This window comes from Solanum dulcamara, chromosome 10 (genome assembly GCF_947179165.1).
Source record: "Solanum dulcamara chromosome 10, daSolDulc1.2, whole genome shotgun sequence".
In the NCBI taxonomy this organism is placed as follows: Eukaryota; Viridiplantae; Streptophyta; class Magnoliopsida; order Solanales; family Solanaceae; genus Solanum; species Solanum dulcamara.
In genome coordinates, this window is record NC_077246.1 from 4,846,161 (window position 1) to 4,864,189 (window position 18,029).

The 18,029-nt window shown below is 35.6% G+C and overlaps 1 protein-coding gene across 1 annotated transcript; it reads right to left on the reverse strand.

Moving 5' to 3' along the window:
- Nucleotides 1–10,599: 10,599 nt before the first annotated feature.
- LOC129871657 (potassium transporter 5-like) lies at nt 10,600–17,440 on the reverse strand. The gene is made up of 8 exons (XM_055946613.1): nt 17,218–17,440; nt 14,900–15,122; nt 13,807–14,055; nt 13,283–13,321; nt 12,542–12,802; nt 12,376–12,428; nt 12,141–12,255; nt 10,600–11,985 (listed from the first exon to the last, which is right to left on the reverse strand). Exons 1-8 carry the CDS (start codon nt 17,374–17,376, stop codon nt 10,697–10,699), a joined length of 2,388 nt encoding a protein of 795 aa, XP_055802588.1. The 5' UTR covers nt 17,377–17,440; the 3' UTR covers nt 10,600–10,696.
- Nucleotides 17,441–18,029: the final 589 nt, after the last annotated feature.

Consider the following 18,029-nt stretch of genomic DNA (forward strand, 5'->3'; position numbering starts at 1 on the left):
CGGAGCTCCGGCGATCCAATTGACTGGCGACCAATGCCAAAAGGTTCATCAACGTGTTATACAGCTTCCAAGCTATCAAGGGTACCTCGAATCAGTGCCAAAAAGCTCAAATTCAAAATGTCGTCGAGACACTCTTCAAGCGGAAGAACACTGTAACATGAATGTTCAAGCTAAAACAATGGATGGTGTGTTGGTTCATGACCAATACCAGCAGAAAAGGGGTAAAGTGCATACATTGGAATGCATTGAGGATCATGATCATGTCCCAAAAGGAGGTGCTGATCAGCAATGCAACAGTAGTCCTATAGTGGCTCCTCCAGTTCAATATGTTGGTCATGTGGATAAACACAATGCAAAGGGGAATACTTCTATTGGAAATGTGCAAAAACAACCAACACATTTGAGTGAGGGACACAATGTGAATCTGCAACCAGTACAGAGACCTTATATCCCTAATAGTAATCTTATGAGAGTGTCAAATAACTTTGAAAGGCATAACTCCAATAACCCAGCTACTGCTATCATTAGAAACAAGCCTAGCCACATAAATCCTAACCTGAGTGTCTCTCAAAATAAGCCTCCTAATACCAATATAACCACCCCTCCAAACCCTGTCATCCCTCACACTTTAGCTACTAAATTGAGAGCCCAAGAGGTAAGGAAAAATGATGATATTGATATTACCCCTCCTAAAATTACTACAAAACAGGGATATCCTACTGTGGTTTTTACAAAAGAAGATTTCATGGTAAACCTAGCCACTGACTGTAAGTATACATTAGTAGGTAAATTCACCAACACCATGCCCAAACTGGAAATCATTAGAAAGGAATTCATCCTTCAAACAGAACTCAGAGGAGGAGTGAAACTTACACATTTTAACTCTAGACATCTTTACATAGACTTGGACAATGAGTATGACCACTCTACTGTATGTTCCAAAGGAAAAATGTATATAAATGGGCAACTTATGAGACTCCAACTATGGACTCCCACCTTCAAGCCTGAAGAAGAAACACCTCTGGTTCCTATATGGGCTATCTTACCTGAACTGCCATGGCACTGCTATAGGCTTAAAGTGGTAACCCATTTACTGTCTCCAATTGGAAAGGCATTATTCTTGGACTTGGCAACTTACAAGAAAACAAGAGGTAGTGTAGCCAAAGTCAAAATTCAAATTGATCTAACCAAACAAAGACCCCAGCACATTTGGATGGGCTTTGATGAAGATGAAAATGGAGATGGCAGGTGGCAATCCATTCAATATGAGGGAGTGCCAGATTACTGTCCTTACTGTAAGCATCAAGGGCACACCATACATGTTTGTAATGTTAAAAAAAGAGATGAAGATAATAAGAAAAAGAATGATCAAGACGAAGAGGTCAGGAACACCAACAAGAACATCACTGATAAGAGAAAGGCTCAGCAATAGGCTACTGATCAACACAAGGAAACACAACACCAAGAAGACCAACACATTAAGGAACAACAAAACACTAACAGGCCTGAAGCTGAACAGAGAAATCAAGAACATGCAGGGTGGCAAACTCAAAAGAGGAAAAGCAAGAAAGATGCACAACACCACCAACAACAAACACAAAAGAATAAAACACAAAGCCTCATGCTACAAGGGGAAAGTTCTGTACCTCTCCAACACAAGACCAACAACAACCATCAAGTAAGAAATCAGCAGCAGGCAGGTATGATTATTAACTCTAACTCTAATACTTCTAATATCCAAACTTGTAATGTTGACTCTGGAGTCCAGAGCCAACCCCCTATCCCCATACAATAGTGAATCCCAGTCCCCATAATCCCATGCAGCAGGTACTACATGTGAAGAAAGCAAGCAAACCTATAGATACTACCAGATCTGATCCTAATACTGAGTTGCTTAATGTGGAATGCAACAATGCCATCACAGGTATTGACTCAATGCTCCCACACCACCATGGCCCCCCAATACTTTTAATGTCTTAAATAATTTTGCTGTTGTGGCTGAAGAAATCTGTAGAGGTGAGGTTGAGGGAATACAGGAGAAACTCACTAATCTGCAGGAAGGGGAACCCAGGGGGAGGGAACATCTATTGGTAGACCATAGGAGAGACTCTACAGCCCCTGCAACCACTTCTTCAACAGCCATAAGGTCCAACAGGCAAGTTCAACAAGAGGATGTTCAACAGATCTCTGAGGACATGATTCAGATTAATGTGACTGATAAGGAAGATGTTAAATCTCCAAAGAGCAGTGAACAAAACCAGGGTGCAGTAGCTCAGCTTCTGAACAATAAAAGTACTCTATCTTTGAGTAAAAAGAAAAAGGATGCTATTAAAAAGAAATTTGTTCAGGACATGAAATCTGGACAACCAAGTGTGAACTATGTTCTTGTGCCAGAACAAGCAGGCATACGTGTGACCCCTCTACAAATTCAAGGTACTTCTAATAAGAAGTGTGCACTTAGAAAATCAGAAGATTTAACAGATGAGTACAGGGTCACTCATTCTGAAGATGAGGATGATCCTGACCAAAGGGAGGAAATAAACTCGGAAGATCAAATAAAAGCCTTTAGAACCACTATGGAAGTTTTGTTGCAGAAGGAAAAGCAGCAGGTCAATGAGGAAAATGATCCATCTTCAACAAGTAAACAAACAAAGAAGAAGAATAAGAAAAGTACAATCACCAGTTCTAATAATGTTGCTTTCAAAAGCAACATTAACACAAGGTCTAAATCCCACAAACTTTGATGATTAGTACAATTTGCTGGAATGCAAGGAGTATTAATACTCAAGGTGCCTTAGACAGACTTCAAAAACTCAAGGATTATCACAACCTATCCATGTTAACAATTCTGGAACCATTTGCAAATCAATCACAGCTCAACCACTACAGAAATCAATTGAAAATGGACAGTGCCATCCATAATCCCAATAACAAAATTTGGTTGTTTTGGAATCAGGATGTGGACTGCTCTGTTATAGATCAAGATGAACAGCAGGTTACTTGTGAAATCGAACATGTGGCTAATCCTAATTCCCATATTATTACCTTTGTTTATGCCAAATGTAAGGATTACATGAGAAGGAGCCTCTGGGATAAGATGTTGCAGTATGCTAACACAAATAAACCATGGTGCACTATTGGAGACTTTAATGTGATCACAGGTGTTGAAGAAAAACTAGGAGGGCAACCATACAATATGAACGAAAGTTTTGAGTTCATAAGTGTAATTGAAGCATGTGGTCTCACTGATTTGGGCTTCCATGGGCAGAATTTTACATGGTGCAACAACAGGGACATGGAAGCTAGAATATGGAAGAGGTTGGACAGGGCCATGGTGAATGATAGGTGGTTAGAGATAATGCCTATGACTACCATGACTCATCTTGCTTCTACAGGTTCAGACCACTATCCTCTTTTACTTGAATGCAAGGAGACTCACAACAATCCTATAAAATACTTCAAGTTCCTTAATTGCTGGGTGGAGAATGAGTCCTTTTTGGACACTGTTAGAGCATGCTGGGAAGAATCTATTGAAGGTAATCCAATGAGAATATTCCATATGAAACTTAAGAGGGTGGCAAACACTCTTAGCACTTGGTCAAGACAACAGTATAGAGACATATATGAAGCTGTCAAGGATTTTGAACAGAAGGTACAATAAGCAGAAGAGGCTATCATCCAACACAATTCTGAAAGTAATAGGAGCAAGCTTAATTAGGTGAATGCTCAGTACATTAGATATTTGAAGACAGAGCATTCCATCCTTAAGCAAAAAACTCAACTTCAGTGGTTTAAGGATGGAGATGCCAACTCTAAATATTTTCATGCTATCATCAGAGGAAGGAGAAGAAGATTATTTATTCATAAAATTACTGATGACCAAGAAAACACCATTCAAGGTGATCAAAACATAGCTATTGCTGCCTGTGAATACTTTGAGAAGATCTTTACTGGAAAAGAGGATTTGATCAATGAAGATATCATAAAATGCATACCCAATACCATCACAGCTCAGCAAAACCAAATTATTAATGCTATGCCTACCAAGGAGGAGTTGAAAACTGCTGTATTTTCTCTCAGTGATGTGTCTGCTGCAGGTCCTGATGGATTTAATGGCAAATTCTTCCATACTTGTTGGGATATTATTAGTGAAGATTTGTTAAACTTAGTAAAGTACTTTTGTTGTGGACATTCTATTCCCAAGTTCATCACACATGCTTGTTTGGTTCTACTCCCAAAAGTAGACCATCCTAATAAACTTTCAGAGTTCAGGCCTATATCACTCAGCAACTTCACCAATAAAGTGATTTCTAAAGTCCTTTACCTCAGACTAGCCCCAATTCTCCCTCAGGTAATCTCTGAAAATCAGTCTGGGTTTGTACAGGGAAGAAGCATTTATGAAAATATTATGTTAGCACAAGAGATCATTCATGGCATCAAAAAACCAAAGATTAGAGACAATGTTGTTATCAAACTAGACATGGCCAAAGCCTATGACAGGGTGTCTTGGTCATTTATATGTCTAGTTATGAGAAGAATGGTTTTTGGAGATGTATTTATTGACATGGTTTTGAGGTTAATGGCTAATAACTGGTACTCAGTTATTGTGAATGGAGGTAGGCATGGTTTCTTTCATTCTACAAGAGGCCTCAAACAGGGAGATCCTTTGTCTCCAGCCCTATTTATTTTAGGTGCTGAGGTGCTGTCAAGACTATTCAACAACCTTCATCAACACTATTTGTACACAGGCTTTCACATGGAGAAGAAGGGTCCTTCAATTAATCACCTGAGCTTTGCTGATGATGTAATTATTTTCACTTCAACCTCCAACTTTTCCCTCAAGCTGATCATGAAGACTATGCAGCTATATGAACACACATCAGGACAACTTATTAACAAAGAAAAGAGTCAATGTATGATCCTTCTGAATACTGATCCAGCTATTATTGAAAGGGTAACTTCTATCACTGGTTTCAAATCAACTCATAGCCCTATTACCTATTTAGGATGTCCCTTATACATTGGGGGTCAAAGAATCATTTACTTTACTAATATGGTCTCCAAAGTGATCTCCAGGATTAGAGGATGGCAGACCAAAATATTGAGCTATGGGGGAAGAGCTACTCTTATTAAGTCAGTGTTGCAATCCCTTCCAATCCACCTGTTGTCAGCTCTCACCCCTACAGTCACTACCCTTAAACAAATTACAAGGCTTATGACAGATTTTTTCTGGGGCTGGGACAAAGAAAAGAGAAAATACCATTGGGCATCCTGGAAGACACTCAGCTACCCTGTGGAGGAAGGGGGTATTGGTATGAAAAACATACAAGATGTGTGCTTGGCCTTGCAATACAAACAGTGGTGGACCTTTAGGTCCAAGAAAACACTATGGGGAGAATTCTTAAAGGCTAAGTACTGCCAAAAAGCACATCCAGTGATAAAAAAAATGGAATACAGGTCAATCTCTTATGTGGAGGCATATGGTGGCAAATAAAATGAATATTGAGCCTCATATAAATTGGCACATCAATTCAGGTACATGCAATTTTTGGTGGGATGATTGGATGGGTATAGGACCACTAGCTAATCACAATAGCTATCTACCAAGGCTCAATAATACTACAGTCTCTGAATATCTGGAGAATGGGGAATGGAATGTACAGAAAATCAGAAAAGATGCACCTCCTCAGCTGGTGCAGCAGATACTTAGCACTGATATTATCTACAAACACAACATACCTGATCAAGCTTGCTGGAAACTGAATTCTCATGGTGGCTTCACATGCAAATCTGCTTGGGAACAAATCAGGGAGAAGAAAGCTAGGACCTTAACTGATGGCAGCACTTGGCACACCAACATTCCTTTCTACTTTGGAGAGCTCTCAGATATAAGCTGCCCACCAATAATAAACTTGGCCAGTTTGGAGTAGCACCAGCAGCATGCTCTTGTTGCTACAGACCTGGATTGGATGATATAGAGCACATATTTGCTTCTGGAGATTTTGCCAAGCATATTTGGCAACAATTCTCCAGTTCCTGGGGGATCCTGCATGACAACATATCCCTGAGATGCATCCTGATGAAGTGGTGGACTTCCAAGCCCAATAATAATGTCCATAAGCTCATGTTGCAGGCCACACCTATCTTTGTTTGTTGGCATATATGGAAGAATAGATGTGCAAGCAAGTATGGAGGAAAGAAATCTAGTATTACTAGAGTTAAATTCTCCATAGGTAAGGATCTATACATGCTGATAAACAATGCTTACCCATACATTAAGTGGTCAGAGAGCTGGAAGGAGTTAGTTACTATGGTAGAAAAATGCCAGCATGATATGAGAGTGATCAAAGTGGTGTGGATCAGGCCTCCACCTTCCATAGTGAAGTTGAATACTGATGGAAGTGCACTAGACAACCCTGGGAAAATTGGAGCAGGGGGAATATTAAGAGACCACAATGGGAACTTAATATATGTCTTTGCAACTCCATTGGGACAGGGTACTAACAACCAAGCAGAGGTGCAAGCAGCAGCTAGTGGCATCAAATGGTGCCTTCAACATGGCTACAATAGAGTGATATTGGAAGTTGATTCAGAATTATTGACCAAGTGGCTGAAACAAGATATCAAACCACCTTGGAGCATTTACAAATATGTTGCAAATTTGCAGTCTTTGGTCCAGCTACTAGAATTCTTTCAGTGCATACACATATTCAGAGAAACAAATCACCCTGCAAATACCTTATCTAAATGCAGCCACATGTTTAATCAGACACAACAATTCTACAACTTACAGCAGCTTCCAAAAGAAACAAAAGGTTACTTCAAGATGGACAAGCTAGGACTGGCAAGTTTCAGAAGGAAAAGCCTAAAAAGGATCAAACAACCTCGTTGATTAATATATCTTAAGTCAGATTGAGTAATAGTTTCCTATATGTATTTGCAATGTACTGTTTCTTAGTCAACATATCTATGTCATATTGTAAAGGGAGAGTCTCCCTAGTTTATTGCTTTCATAGAATAATCAACATACCACTAGAGGTAAAGAATAGAGTAGAGGTCTTCTCCTTTCTTCTCATTCTTGGATGTGCAGGTAGATGCAGACATACAATAGACCATCCAGCAATTAGAGGCCCATTCATGGTTGCAACACACATGCAGCATCCCACAACAAGATCACCAACAACCAACACCCTACAACACCTTGATGAATCACACAACACCAACAACAACCAACAGGAATCTGCAGAACACCATCAACCAATGGAGTGCAAGCCTACTTGTTTGATTGTGTTTGTGCAGGTAAAAAAAAATCCATCAACTGCCAACAGGCAGCACTCACTATGGCTGTTTCTCAACAATGCAACAAAACAAGATGAGGAAACCAAACAACCACTGCTGGAGCAACTGTTGGAACCAACAAGAGCTCCACTACATTTTTGTTTGCTTGTTTGTTTATGCAGGTTGCTGGAGCATCAGAAGCTGCAAACTCTAACAAGCTGCAGTTGCACAAGCCATGTACTATAACAGCAGCAGCTTACCTGGAAGATCTTCAACCATTTCCTGCACACAACAACAACCCTAAATCCCTTGCAGATACCAGAGCAACAACATGATTCTGCAAGTCACACAGAAGCTCCATATGCATCAACCACTCAACAGCATCAGCAACAACACAAGTCAAAAGCAACACACAATTCAGCAGCAGTCAGCAAAATCTCAACAATATGCATCATGCAACATCAAACTGATCCCACATGTTGTAGTATGATAGCATATGTAGCAACTACAGACCTCAAGAAGTCACAACCTAAATGGATAACTGGAGACGTTAGTCGAGTAACCTTGAAAAAGTTAGTCGACTGAAGACTCATCAAATGAAATACATCCATATGTCACCAAATATGCAACAACATGCACTGACATTGCATGAAGCACTCGCATCTCATGGACAAGCTTGGTATGAAAAAGATTCAGAAGGCGAAGATGAAATGAACGATCTCGATCCATGAAAATTGGAAGTTTCATATACTTGTTCTTCAATTTAGCTATGTTTTAATGTAGCTTAGTTGAATAGGACTAGTGTAGGTTTTCTTCTTGTATTGACATGGAAGGGGAGAGTCTCCCTCATTTACGTTTTTCTTAGTTTTATTGTATTGGTCGGGCCCTTCCCCGGACCCTGCGCATAGCGGGAGCTTAAGTGCACCGGGCTGCCCTTTTTAGTTTTATTGTATTGAGAGGAGTCCTCTCATAGGTTTATCGATTTCCATCTACCAATGGAGAAGAGCTGGCCGATCTTAGTAGATCGCCTGACTTCTGAACCATCTTAAGTTCGGAGGTAAGGTTTATGTCCCCCTCTGTGTATTTTATTATTTTTATTATTTTATTTATGTTAAGGCTTGGGGGTGATGCTCAACCCCTGATTGTGCACGAGAGGTGGGAGCCTCGTGTAGGGTCTGTTCCCCCCCCCCAAAAAAAAAATAATGCAATAATGTTTAAGAATGATTTTTAGTGGTCAAGGAAGATTATATGACCCACATGGACACTCGTTAAAAAATTATATTATATTATATATATAAGATGAGTTTTTTAATTTATGTGTATATATTTAACATTGAACCTCTTGAGCATTATCCAAAGGACTAGCTCAATGGCAAAGGAGGTTTAATATTTTGCCTTAACTTGTCTCAACTCGCGGGTTCGATTTCGAATAAACATATTTTTTTTTTCTGATTTTAGGTAATAAAATGCTGAACCCCTTCATAAAATTTCTGATTCCGTCACTACTTATAATGCAAGGAGAGTGCAAAAGAACACTTCCCTTTTTAACATAACATACAAACCATAACAAAAAAAATAAACTATTAATTAAGAGAGAAATGTCGCCTTTTAAAGAGACACGGTGGGTTATCACCTCCCTCCAAATGACATATCAAGTTACATTCAAGTTAGGTCGTCTGCGTTTAAAGAGACACGTTGAGTGGTCACCTCCCTTTAAGTGACATATCACATTTCAATTACGTCGTCCTTTTTTCAAGAGACACATTGGGTTGTCACCTCTCTATAAGTGACATGTTAAGTTCAAGTTGAATCATCTGCCTTTAAAGAGACATGTTGGATTGTCACCTCCCTCTAAGTGACATGTTAAATTTAACTTGGGTCGTCTATCTTTTAAGAGACAGGTTGGATTGTTATCTCCCTCAAAGTGACATGTTAAATTCACTCATCCGCCTTTAAAAAGACACATTGCATTGTCACCTTGTTACGTTCAAGTTCGATCGGCTGCCTTTCATTAATAACATGAAAGCTTTCATTATTTTTAATGAATAGTTGAATAAGAACAACTACAACCATTTTAATCTATATCTATTTTCAACCAACTTAATTTTAGCATTAGGATAAGGCAGAATTATTGTTAATCTACGACCAAATAATTTATTAAAATAAGAATGTTTGGTTTGATTTAGCAATAATTAAGTATACGTCTTTTGTCTTTTCTTAGAGTTGAAAATTTTTGCTGCTAATAAAATATCACAATTGCATTTTATTACCCAAAGAAAAAAACACCAAACAAAAGAATAATTTATACAGCAATGTTGTTACATATTTACTCTTATATCCAAACCAACTGAATTCATAGTGAGGAAAATAATCCTAATCTTAAATAAAAGACAAAAAAGGAATACTCATTCTATTTTTCTATTTGTTTGTATTAATTTTGGGATTCTAACTGGATATTTTGTATATTTCATATGAGTTTTATCCTTGGATATAGTTTTTCCTAAATAAGTTTTCTGGAAAAGGAAAAAGAATGGAAAAGTTTTCATTTTGCATGGAGGAATTTTTTTTATAATGTATAGAAATATAAAAGTGTTTAATTAAAAAGAATCATTTTAGGTAATTTTTCAGTGTGGTTAATGTAGTATAAAAGATTGATAATAATATGTGAAATTGAATTGGATTTTGGTTTAAATAACGTTTAGGAAATAACTAATTTCGCTCATAAGTCCGAAGTAAAAGAATATCTATATTTGGTGGATATTTTTTCAATTTAGGCTTCAGACACTAGGTGAAAAATAATAATAATAAAAAAGTATGTTCTAAGAAACAAGTGACGGATATACGGACAAAGGCTCAACCAAGATCACAACATGAGTACTTGATGTCCAAGTTGGGAGTGTTCAATATCTTTGTACGCACCAACTTGAGCGAGAGTACTAAAACTGAGATAACATCGTACATGTGGTGTACGTGCACAGTTAGTTAGAGTGGTAGTTAGGATAACTAATTATAGTTAATTAGTTAGAGAGAGGAAGTAGCACATGTAGAGATGTATACATTAGATCATTTGTATTAGATAGAGATTGAATAGAGGGAATAATACATGTAAGGTCTATGAGCTAACTTCTGGAGTTACGCTCAAGGTCCATGGGATAACTCCAGGAGTTATGCCCAAGGTTCATTTAATAGATTGCATAGAGGGAATAATACATGTAAGGTCCACGAGCTAACTTCTGAAGTTACATCCAAGGTTCATTTAATAGATTGAATAGAGGGAATAATACATTTTCAGACAAGTTTGAAGAGTACAATTTCCATCCCTCAATCTTAAAGCTTGCACACTTTATTAAAGGATAAAAAAAAAGAGAGAACAAAGATGCACAAAATGCAGAAATCATAATATTATTCACCCTGTTTGTTATAGCTCATAAGTCATGCCAACCCTTAGAAGCCTTGTTTGAGGAATGGACATAACTTTCTCCCCTTGCCTGAAATTCTTGCGCAAAAAGTTATAACCATAATTGACAAAACCTTTCTTCACGATCGACGAATCTTGTTTAGCCACCACCTCTGCTTCTGCCAATAGATAGAACACTCCTTGCTCCTTAGCTTTTTCCACAAATTTCATCTCTTCTTGTCCCGAAGTATTTGGAGGCACCACTTGTATTCTGCTCGATGAACGATTAGATTGGATGGAATGAGTTGATGATGATATTCTCGAATCCACTTGTTGTTGCAAATCTTCCTCTATGTAGACCCTGGATGATTTTCCAAGGACTCCTTCCCCTGATACAGGTTCTGCTTCTGTATCCGCGACTTGTTCATGTGCTGCAAGAATATAATGCTCGTGTCGTATGAATTTGTTTAATTGTTCAACCAAATGGTTTTCAAAATCCGTTGTATCACCAAGTTGATCCTTGTAGCCTAATCTGACTACACATCTGAATACCTTGTATTCTCTAGGCTCAACTTGACGGAACAAGAAACGTTCTTGTAGTGCTACTTTACTTATAGGAATTGATTTAATTGACACGAGAACGATAACAGAGTGAACAGAGGGAATATTCGAGACAAAATGAGGGAAAATAGGCGGAATCCCTTGTACTAATTCAGAATATAGTAACCCTATCCCAGGTACTCTTTTAATGTCTGGATTCTTAGCCAAGTCCCTAATGTAGTCACTCGAAACCTTGTTATTGAGCTCAAATTGGTATCGAAGATTTTGAACATAATGCCAAGTTCCCATAATGATAACAAGCACGACTGAGAAAACCATAGGTAGATAACCACCTTGAATGAATTTTGTCAGCTGAGCTGAGAAATATGTAGATTCAATGGTAAGATACACCCCGTAGAATAAGGTAATCCACCAAATTCTCGTCTTCCATATAACAAGCATTACTAATGTTACCATATGTGTTGTTATGATTTCAGCACTAACCACAGCAATACCATAAGCATGTCCCAATTTTTCGGTTGTTTTGAAGCTGAGAGTAACTAAAACACAAGCAATCATGAGGAAGTAATTGAGTTCCGGGATGTATACTTGACCACCATGCTTGATTGATGTGTGAATTACCTTCACCCTTGGAAAACAACCAATGCTTTGTGCTTGAGACACAATAGAAAATGTTCCAGAAATCATTGCTTGACTTGCAATAATAGCTGCAGCAACAGCCACTACAAATGTTGGCCAGTAAATTGGATCTGTAAAACAGCACCAACAAACCAATTATGAAATGATGATCCTGTTGGGATACAGGGATAACAGATCCATCACTTCTTACGTTATAGATGTCAACATAGTAATGAAACGACAACAATAACATACTCAGTGTAGTTCCACGAGTGGTAAGACTTGCCTGGAACAGAGTCATAGAAAGTATTGGCTACATTTTCAGGGAATTTTGAGAGGTAAGCAGCTTGCCCACTGTAAGCTGAGAGTAAAGCTGGAAATACTAGACAACTGAAGCTTATCTGCGTTACATATATACCACATGGTGAGTTTACAAAGGCATTCTAGTGCACAAAGCATCTCGTATTCACTTAGATTGACACAACAAAAAAAAACATGAAAAAATAACGAACAAGACTTACTTGAATAGAACGCACACTAAAGTGACCTAAATCAGCAAACATAGCTTCGGATCCTGTAGAGTTACATAAAAAAGTCTTTCAACATATAGAAACACATACAAGAAAAAAAAATGAAATAGTATTCTTATATATTCACACTGTCAGTATATAAAAGTTAAATTCGAACCTGTAATGCAAAGGAAAACTCCGCCAAGAGAAACCCACCCTTTTTTACTGTTTCTTTTGAAGTAGTGAATAATGTACATGGGATTAAAGGCGCGTAAGACGCTCACATCATACTTGAACAAGTTGTATAGACCAATTCCACTTATGAACAAAAACCAAATGCATATGGCTGGAGCAAAGGTATATCCCACCTTGTCTGTACCCAAATGTTGAACACAGAAAAGGGCTACCAATATTACTATGGAAATACCAACAACAGCCCCTGCAAAAATAAATAAATAAATAAATTATCCATTAGTTGTTCATGTTGAAGAGCATGACCATCTTACAACACATTGCTTGATGTGCGATTATATAGTCATCTAATCTAAAAACTTAAACTGTTAGAGAGATGCAAACTTTTTATTTATTTAATGATGTTTTCAACACGCCCCAACTCACTTGCGAGTCTGATATTTTTCATAGATCCAAACACGTGAAAATTCTTTGTGATATTGGGTGTGGGTTGAAGACAGGACCTCTTATCTGCTCTGATACCATATATATTGAAGTGTGTCATCATTTCATCTAAAAGTACTTCAATCTTAAATTGTTAGAGAGTGCACTCTCTTATTTACTTAATGAAGTCTTTAACAATTCATTGATCAAACTAAAAGAAGAAAAAGAAAGGGAGAATGATTCTCCTCATGTTTTAATTTATGTGGCATAGTTTAACTGAGTACGAAATGTAACGGATCCTTACCTTCACCTAGGGGTTTTATTCCACTTACGGCAGAGAGCACTGCATCATGTGAAAGCACCAAATTAAACAAACATGTACAATCGACCATATTATATATATATATATATATATATATATATAGCTTGAAATGATCATATAATCACCATCACCAATGACCATAGATGTTCCAAGGATGGCAAGAAACGTGCCCTTTTACTTGGTCTCAACTGACATTAATGACCTCTAACTTTGGATGTGCACAAGTAATCACTTAAATTTGTAAAAAATTGAACAAATAGTCACATTAATCCTACGTGACATCCTACATGACAATTTTGTGTATTACGTGGTGTCCTAGATGTATTATGTCACGTAGGATGCGTGTATCTACTTGTTCAATTTTATACAAGTTTAATTGTCTAGATGTGCACGCCCAAAGTTGGAGGGCATAGATGTCAGCTGAAGCCAAGTTAAAGAGCATACTCATGTATTATGTCAAATCTATAAGTACAATTTGGTATTATGTTTACTATTTAATTGTTGACCTGAAATGCAAGGAGTGAGAACTCCATCACCAATGACCATAGATGTTCCAAGGATGGCAAGAAAGACGAGAAAAACTTTGGCAAATTTACTATTTTCCAAACTTTGTCTGATTCTTTGAGCTCTTCTAACATGATTGGATGGAATATCCAGACTATAGTGTGAAAGCTCCCTGTCCTCTGGCTCTTGATTTGGAATTAGACTCAGTTTTGCATATCGACACAATAAGGAATACAACGCAAATGCTCCCCCTGCGTGCAAAAAAAATTATTTATTAGAGGCAGATGTAGAGTGTTGGTATTGGGTTCATTCGAAGTTTCGAACTCAGTACTTTCGATTCACAACATAAGTTTATGTGTAAAAATTCACGAAAATTGTAGATATGGGCCGGGCTCATAAAGGATCATGTGTGAGATGGATTAAATGTAGGGATAATTACGCTAAATGGTCATTCGGCAAAAACAATTACCAAACAAATGACCATTCGTTGTATAGGCATGTATAGTCAGTGTATATTTCATGTATAGTCAAGCTATATTCAGTTTTTGAGTGTATAATAATGTATATTCAGTGTATAGCTCATGTATAAGTAATATAAATAAAATGTGGCTATATTTATTGTAAACTAATTAATTTATTGTATATATTAAAAATTGTCCCTTAAATGTATTCATGAACTTTGCGAAAATAATCAAGAACTTTGTGAGAAGGATCAAATATCATATGTGGTTTTTATTTCAATAAAAATAAACACAATAATTTTTTTCCCTTCAGTTAGCCGAAAAGGGTGATATTTGTGCCATTTGTGTAATGACAGTCAACATGGGTACAAATGAGCCACTTTTTAAACAAGGGATATATCAGTTCTAAATCGCACAGTTGAAGGGTATATTCACACATTTTCCTTATATTAAATAACTTTTGTTTGGAAAAAAAGATTAAGGCATCTCGCTAAAATTTGATTTTTGGCCACCAATAGAATAGTTATATAATTTTTTACGATATATTTTAAATCAGAAGTTTCAATTTTTCGTAAACTACACGTCCAATCAAACAATTTCACATATATAAATTAAGTGATATGTTGTAACTTACCATCTCCATTGTTGTTTGCCCACAAGACAATGAAGACATACTTAGTCATAGGTACAAGGATTATGGTATATATGATGAGGGACAATACACCAAGAATATCATCCTTGTGTCCAATTTTATCAGTAAAAGTACTTGCAAAAACATAGAGAGGAGAAGTCCCTATGTCTCCATAGATAACTCCTACTGATTGAAATGCTAAACTCAATATTGTCTTCCAATCAGCCTGCAATAATCATATGCATATTTATCAAGTCGACAACACCAAAGCTAAAGCATAATAATTCAACTTATTGTATTATTATAAATTATAATGTAATATAATAGTGAACGTTAAAACCCATGATCACCTAACATACTATCCTCTATTTAATAAATAAAAGAGATAAGTGTCAAAAACACATTTAAACTATTCATTTTTTTGAGTTTCATATCTAAATTATTGAGAGTGTGAGTTTCATACATAAACTATCACTTATTAGTTTGAGAAACACACCTCTCTCTTTTATTCTACTCTCATCATGGTGTGTGTACTACACTCTCTCTTTCATTTTTAAAAAATTATCACATCACAATCCACATGAACAAAATATTCCACCTTCACAAAAATTAAATAAATTATTATAAGTTAAAGATTAAAGTATTAATATATCCCCCCCCCCCTCCCCCCAAAAAAAGCACAATTATAAAATAAAATATAAAATATTTTTCTTATCTCACTCCCCCACTTTCTCTCACCATACCCCCTCCCCCCCTCGATTTTTTTAGTTTTATTTTTAATTTTTAAAATTCTTTTATAAAAGTTATTTTACAAAATTCTTAGTTCATCCCCCCTCCCCCCTTCAAATAATAATTTAGATATTATTTTAATTTTTTTAAAACAAAAAAATTCTACCCCACCCCACCTAATCCTCCGCTTCCAATTTTTTTTTAAATTTTGTGTTAGATATATACATATGATTTTAGGAAAATATTTTTTACTTGCCGCAAAAATTTTCTTGAAATACAAATTTTATTTCTATTATATTTGATACGCAAGTAGAAAAACTATATTTTCCTAAAAATATATGTACATATTTAACTCAAAATGAAAAAAAAATTAAGAGCGGAGAGTTAGATGGGGTGCGTATAAAAAAAAATTAAAATAAAAATAATAACATTTTTTTTAGGAAGAAGTGGGGGAGGGGTGAAGTATGATTTTTTTTTAAATTATTTTATATAAGAAATTTTAAAAAATAAAAGGACGGGGATTGTGGGGGGGGGGGGGGCTAATGTAGTGGGTGAAATATTTTGAATTTAATTTTTTTGGGGATAAAAATAATTTAGTCATTAACTGTTAATTAATATTAATAGTTTATTTAATTTTGGTCAAGATGGAATATTTTATTCATGTGGCAAGATTTTTGCAAAAAAAATAGAGAGAGTAGAGAGTGTTTTACACACACCACTGAGGTGTATTTCTCAAATTAATAAGTGATAATTTAGGTATAAAACTCACATTTCTAATAGTTTAGGTATGAAACTCAAAAAAAAGGGATAGTTTAAGTGTGTTTTTTTACACTTATCTCTAAATAAAAAGATAATTTTCATAATAAATTGAATTAAATACTTTAGAATTGCAATTTAGAAATTCAAAAAACTATATGAAAAGTAATATATAAGTTGAAGTTCTTTTCATATCAACATAATAAAAAACTATATATATCTTAAAATGTTGATTAAAATTCATCTATTTAAATTCTCGAAAAACAAAACAAAACAAGTAATTCAAAATGAATAATATAGAAAAAAGTATTAACAAGTATAATTTTAGTACAGGATCCATCTGAACACAACATTTTTAAAGTGGAGTATAGATTTTAGGTAAAACGTAACCCTCCAAATATTTTCATAACAAATATTAGAATTCTATCCCATAATTTTAAAATACAATCAATTCAGTGCTAAGAATCTAAAAGGTCAACCTGATCACTACCTTAAAAATCTAGATCTGCCTCTGAGAGTTAATTTACACTCCCTTGGTTCCAATTTCAGATCAACACAAAATTTTAGAAAGAAATAAAAACTTGTAAAGCTTGTAGAACTTAAACATAACATTTATGTAATTATAAACTCTTGAAATTCGTGATATTAATACATATATCATAATATTTGTATAGATTATAAAGATAAACTTCTTATTAAGTATACAACGAGAAGTGTAAAGTTAACTGTTTCTGATTATATAAATGCATAATTTTCTTCTAAAATTAAATTAATATAAAAATAGTGTCACGTAAACTGAAACGATTAGAGTATAATAAGTTTATAAATCCATGTACCTTAGATTTGTGTGTTGCATGAGTGGAAGAAACTTTTCCAGCTTCCAAGTTGAGAGAATCGATACGAGCTAGCTTTGCCCATGACACTTTCCTACCTTTGAGCTGCTGCCCGCCATTAACTGCCTCTTCAGTGTGATGATCATTATCTGAGCTGGCCATGTTGCACAAAGAGTTTTTTTTCTTTGTTGCTTTTCAAGTCCACATACACTTGGTCTTTATATAAGCCCTCAAAACTCTCATCACCCTACTAGAAGTTGATCAATATAATATTTTGATGAATTCCATTAATTGTATATATATATATATATATATTCTAACCTTTAGGGTGTGTTTGGTATGCAATGATTATTACGTTTTTCAAGTTTTCATGTTTGGTTGATCAAAATTTTCTAGAAAAAATATATGAAAAATAAATTTCTTAAAAATAAGAAAAATGATTTTCCAAGTTAAAGTATGGAAAATAAGTTTCATAGTGTCATTCCACATTGATTGTCTCATTCTCACCCTCCCACACATTCTAAGTGGAAAATGGGGTTGATCCCTTGGTGAAACTGAGATAATTAAACATTAGAAAAAAATAAAATTAGTTATGAATTTCATCGTTAATCCATCGTTAGATTGACCATAGCTGATATAACTTTTTGATAATTTGTAGTTGGATAAGACTAGCTAGCGATGGATTTTGTTATTTAACTACAGAATTTGTCAGTAGCGAATTCTTGTTTCTTTAGTAGTGAAAAGTTAAAAGATATTTAACTGCATAATATATTTGTTGTTTAGCTACAAAATTTATGTGTTGTTAATACATTTTT

Excerpts from the sequence above, each read along its gene's own strand:
- LOC129871657 (XM_055946613.1), bottom strand. The coding sequence starts at position 17,376 with ATGGCCAGCTCAGATAATGATCATCACACTGAAGAGGCAGTTAATGGC. Across the intron at positions 13,322-13,806 it reads TCTCACTCCTTGCATTTCAG|TGCTCTCTGCCGTAAGTGGA; the intron begins GTCAACAATTAA and ends CACATGATGCAG. Across the intron at positions 11,986-12,140 it reads TTTCTATGACTCTGTTCCAG|ATCCAATTTACTGGCCAACA; the intron begins GCAAGTCTTACC and ends GCTGTTTTACAG.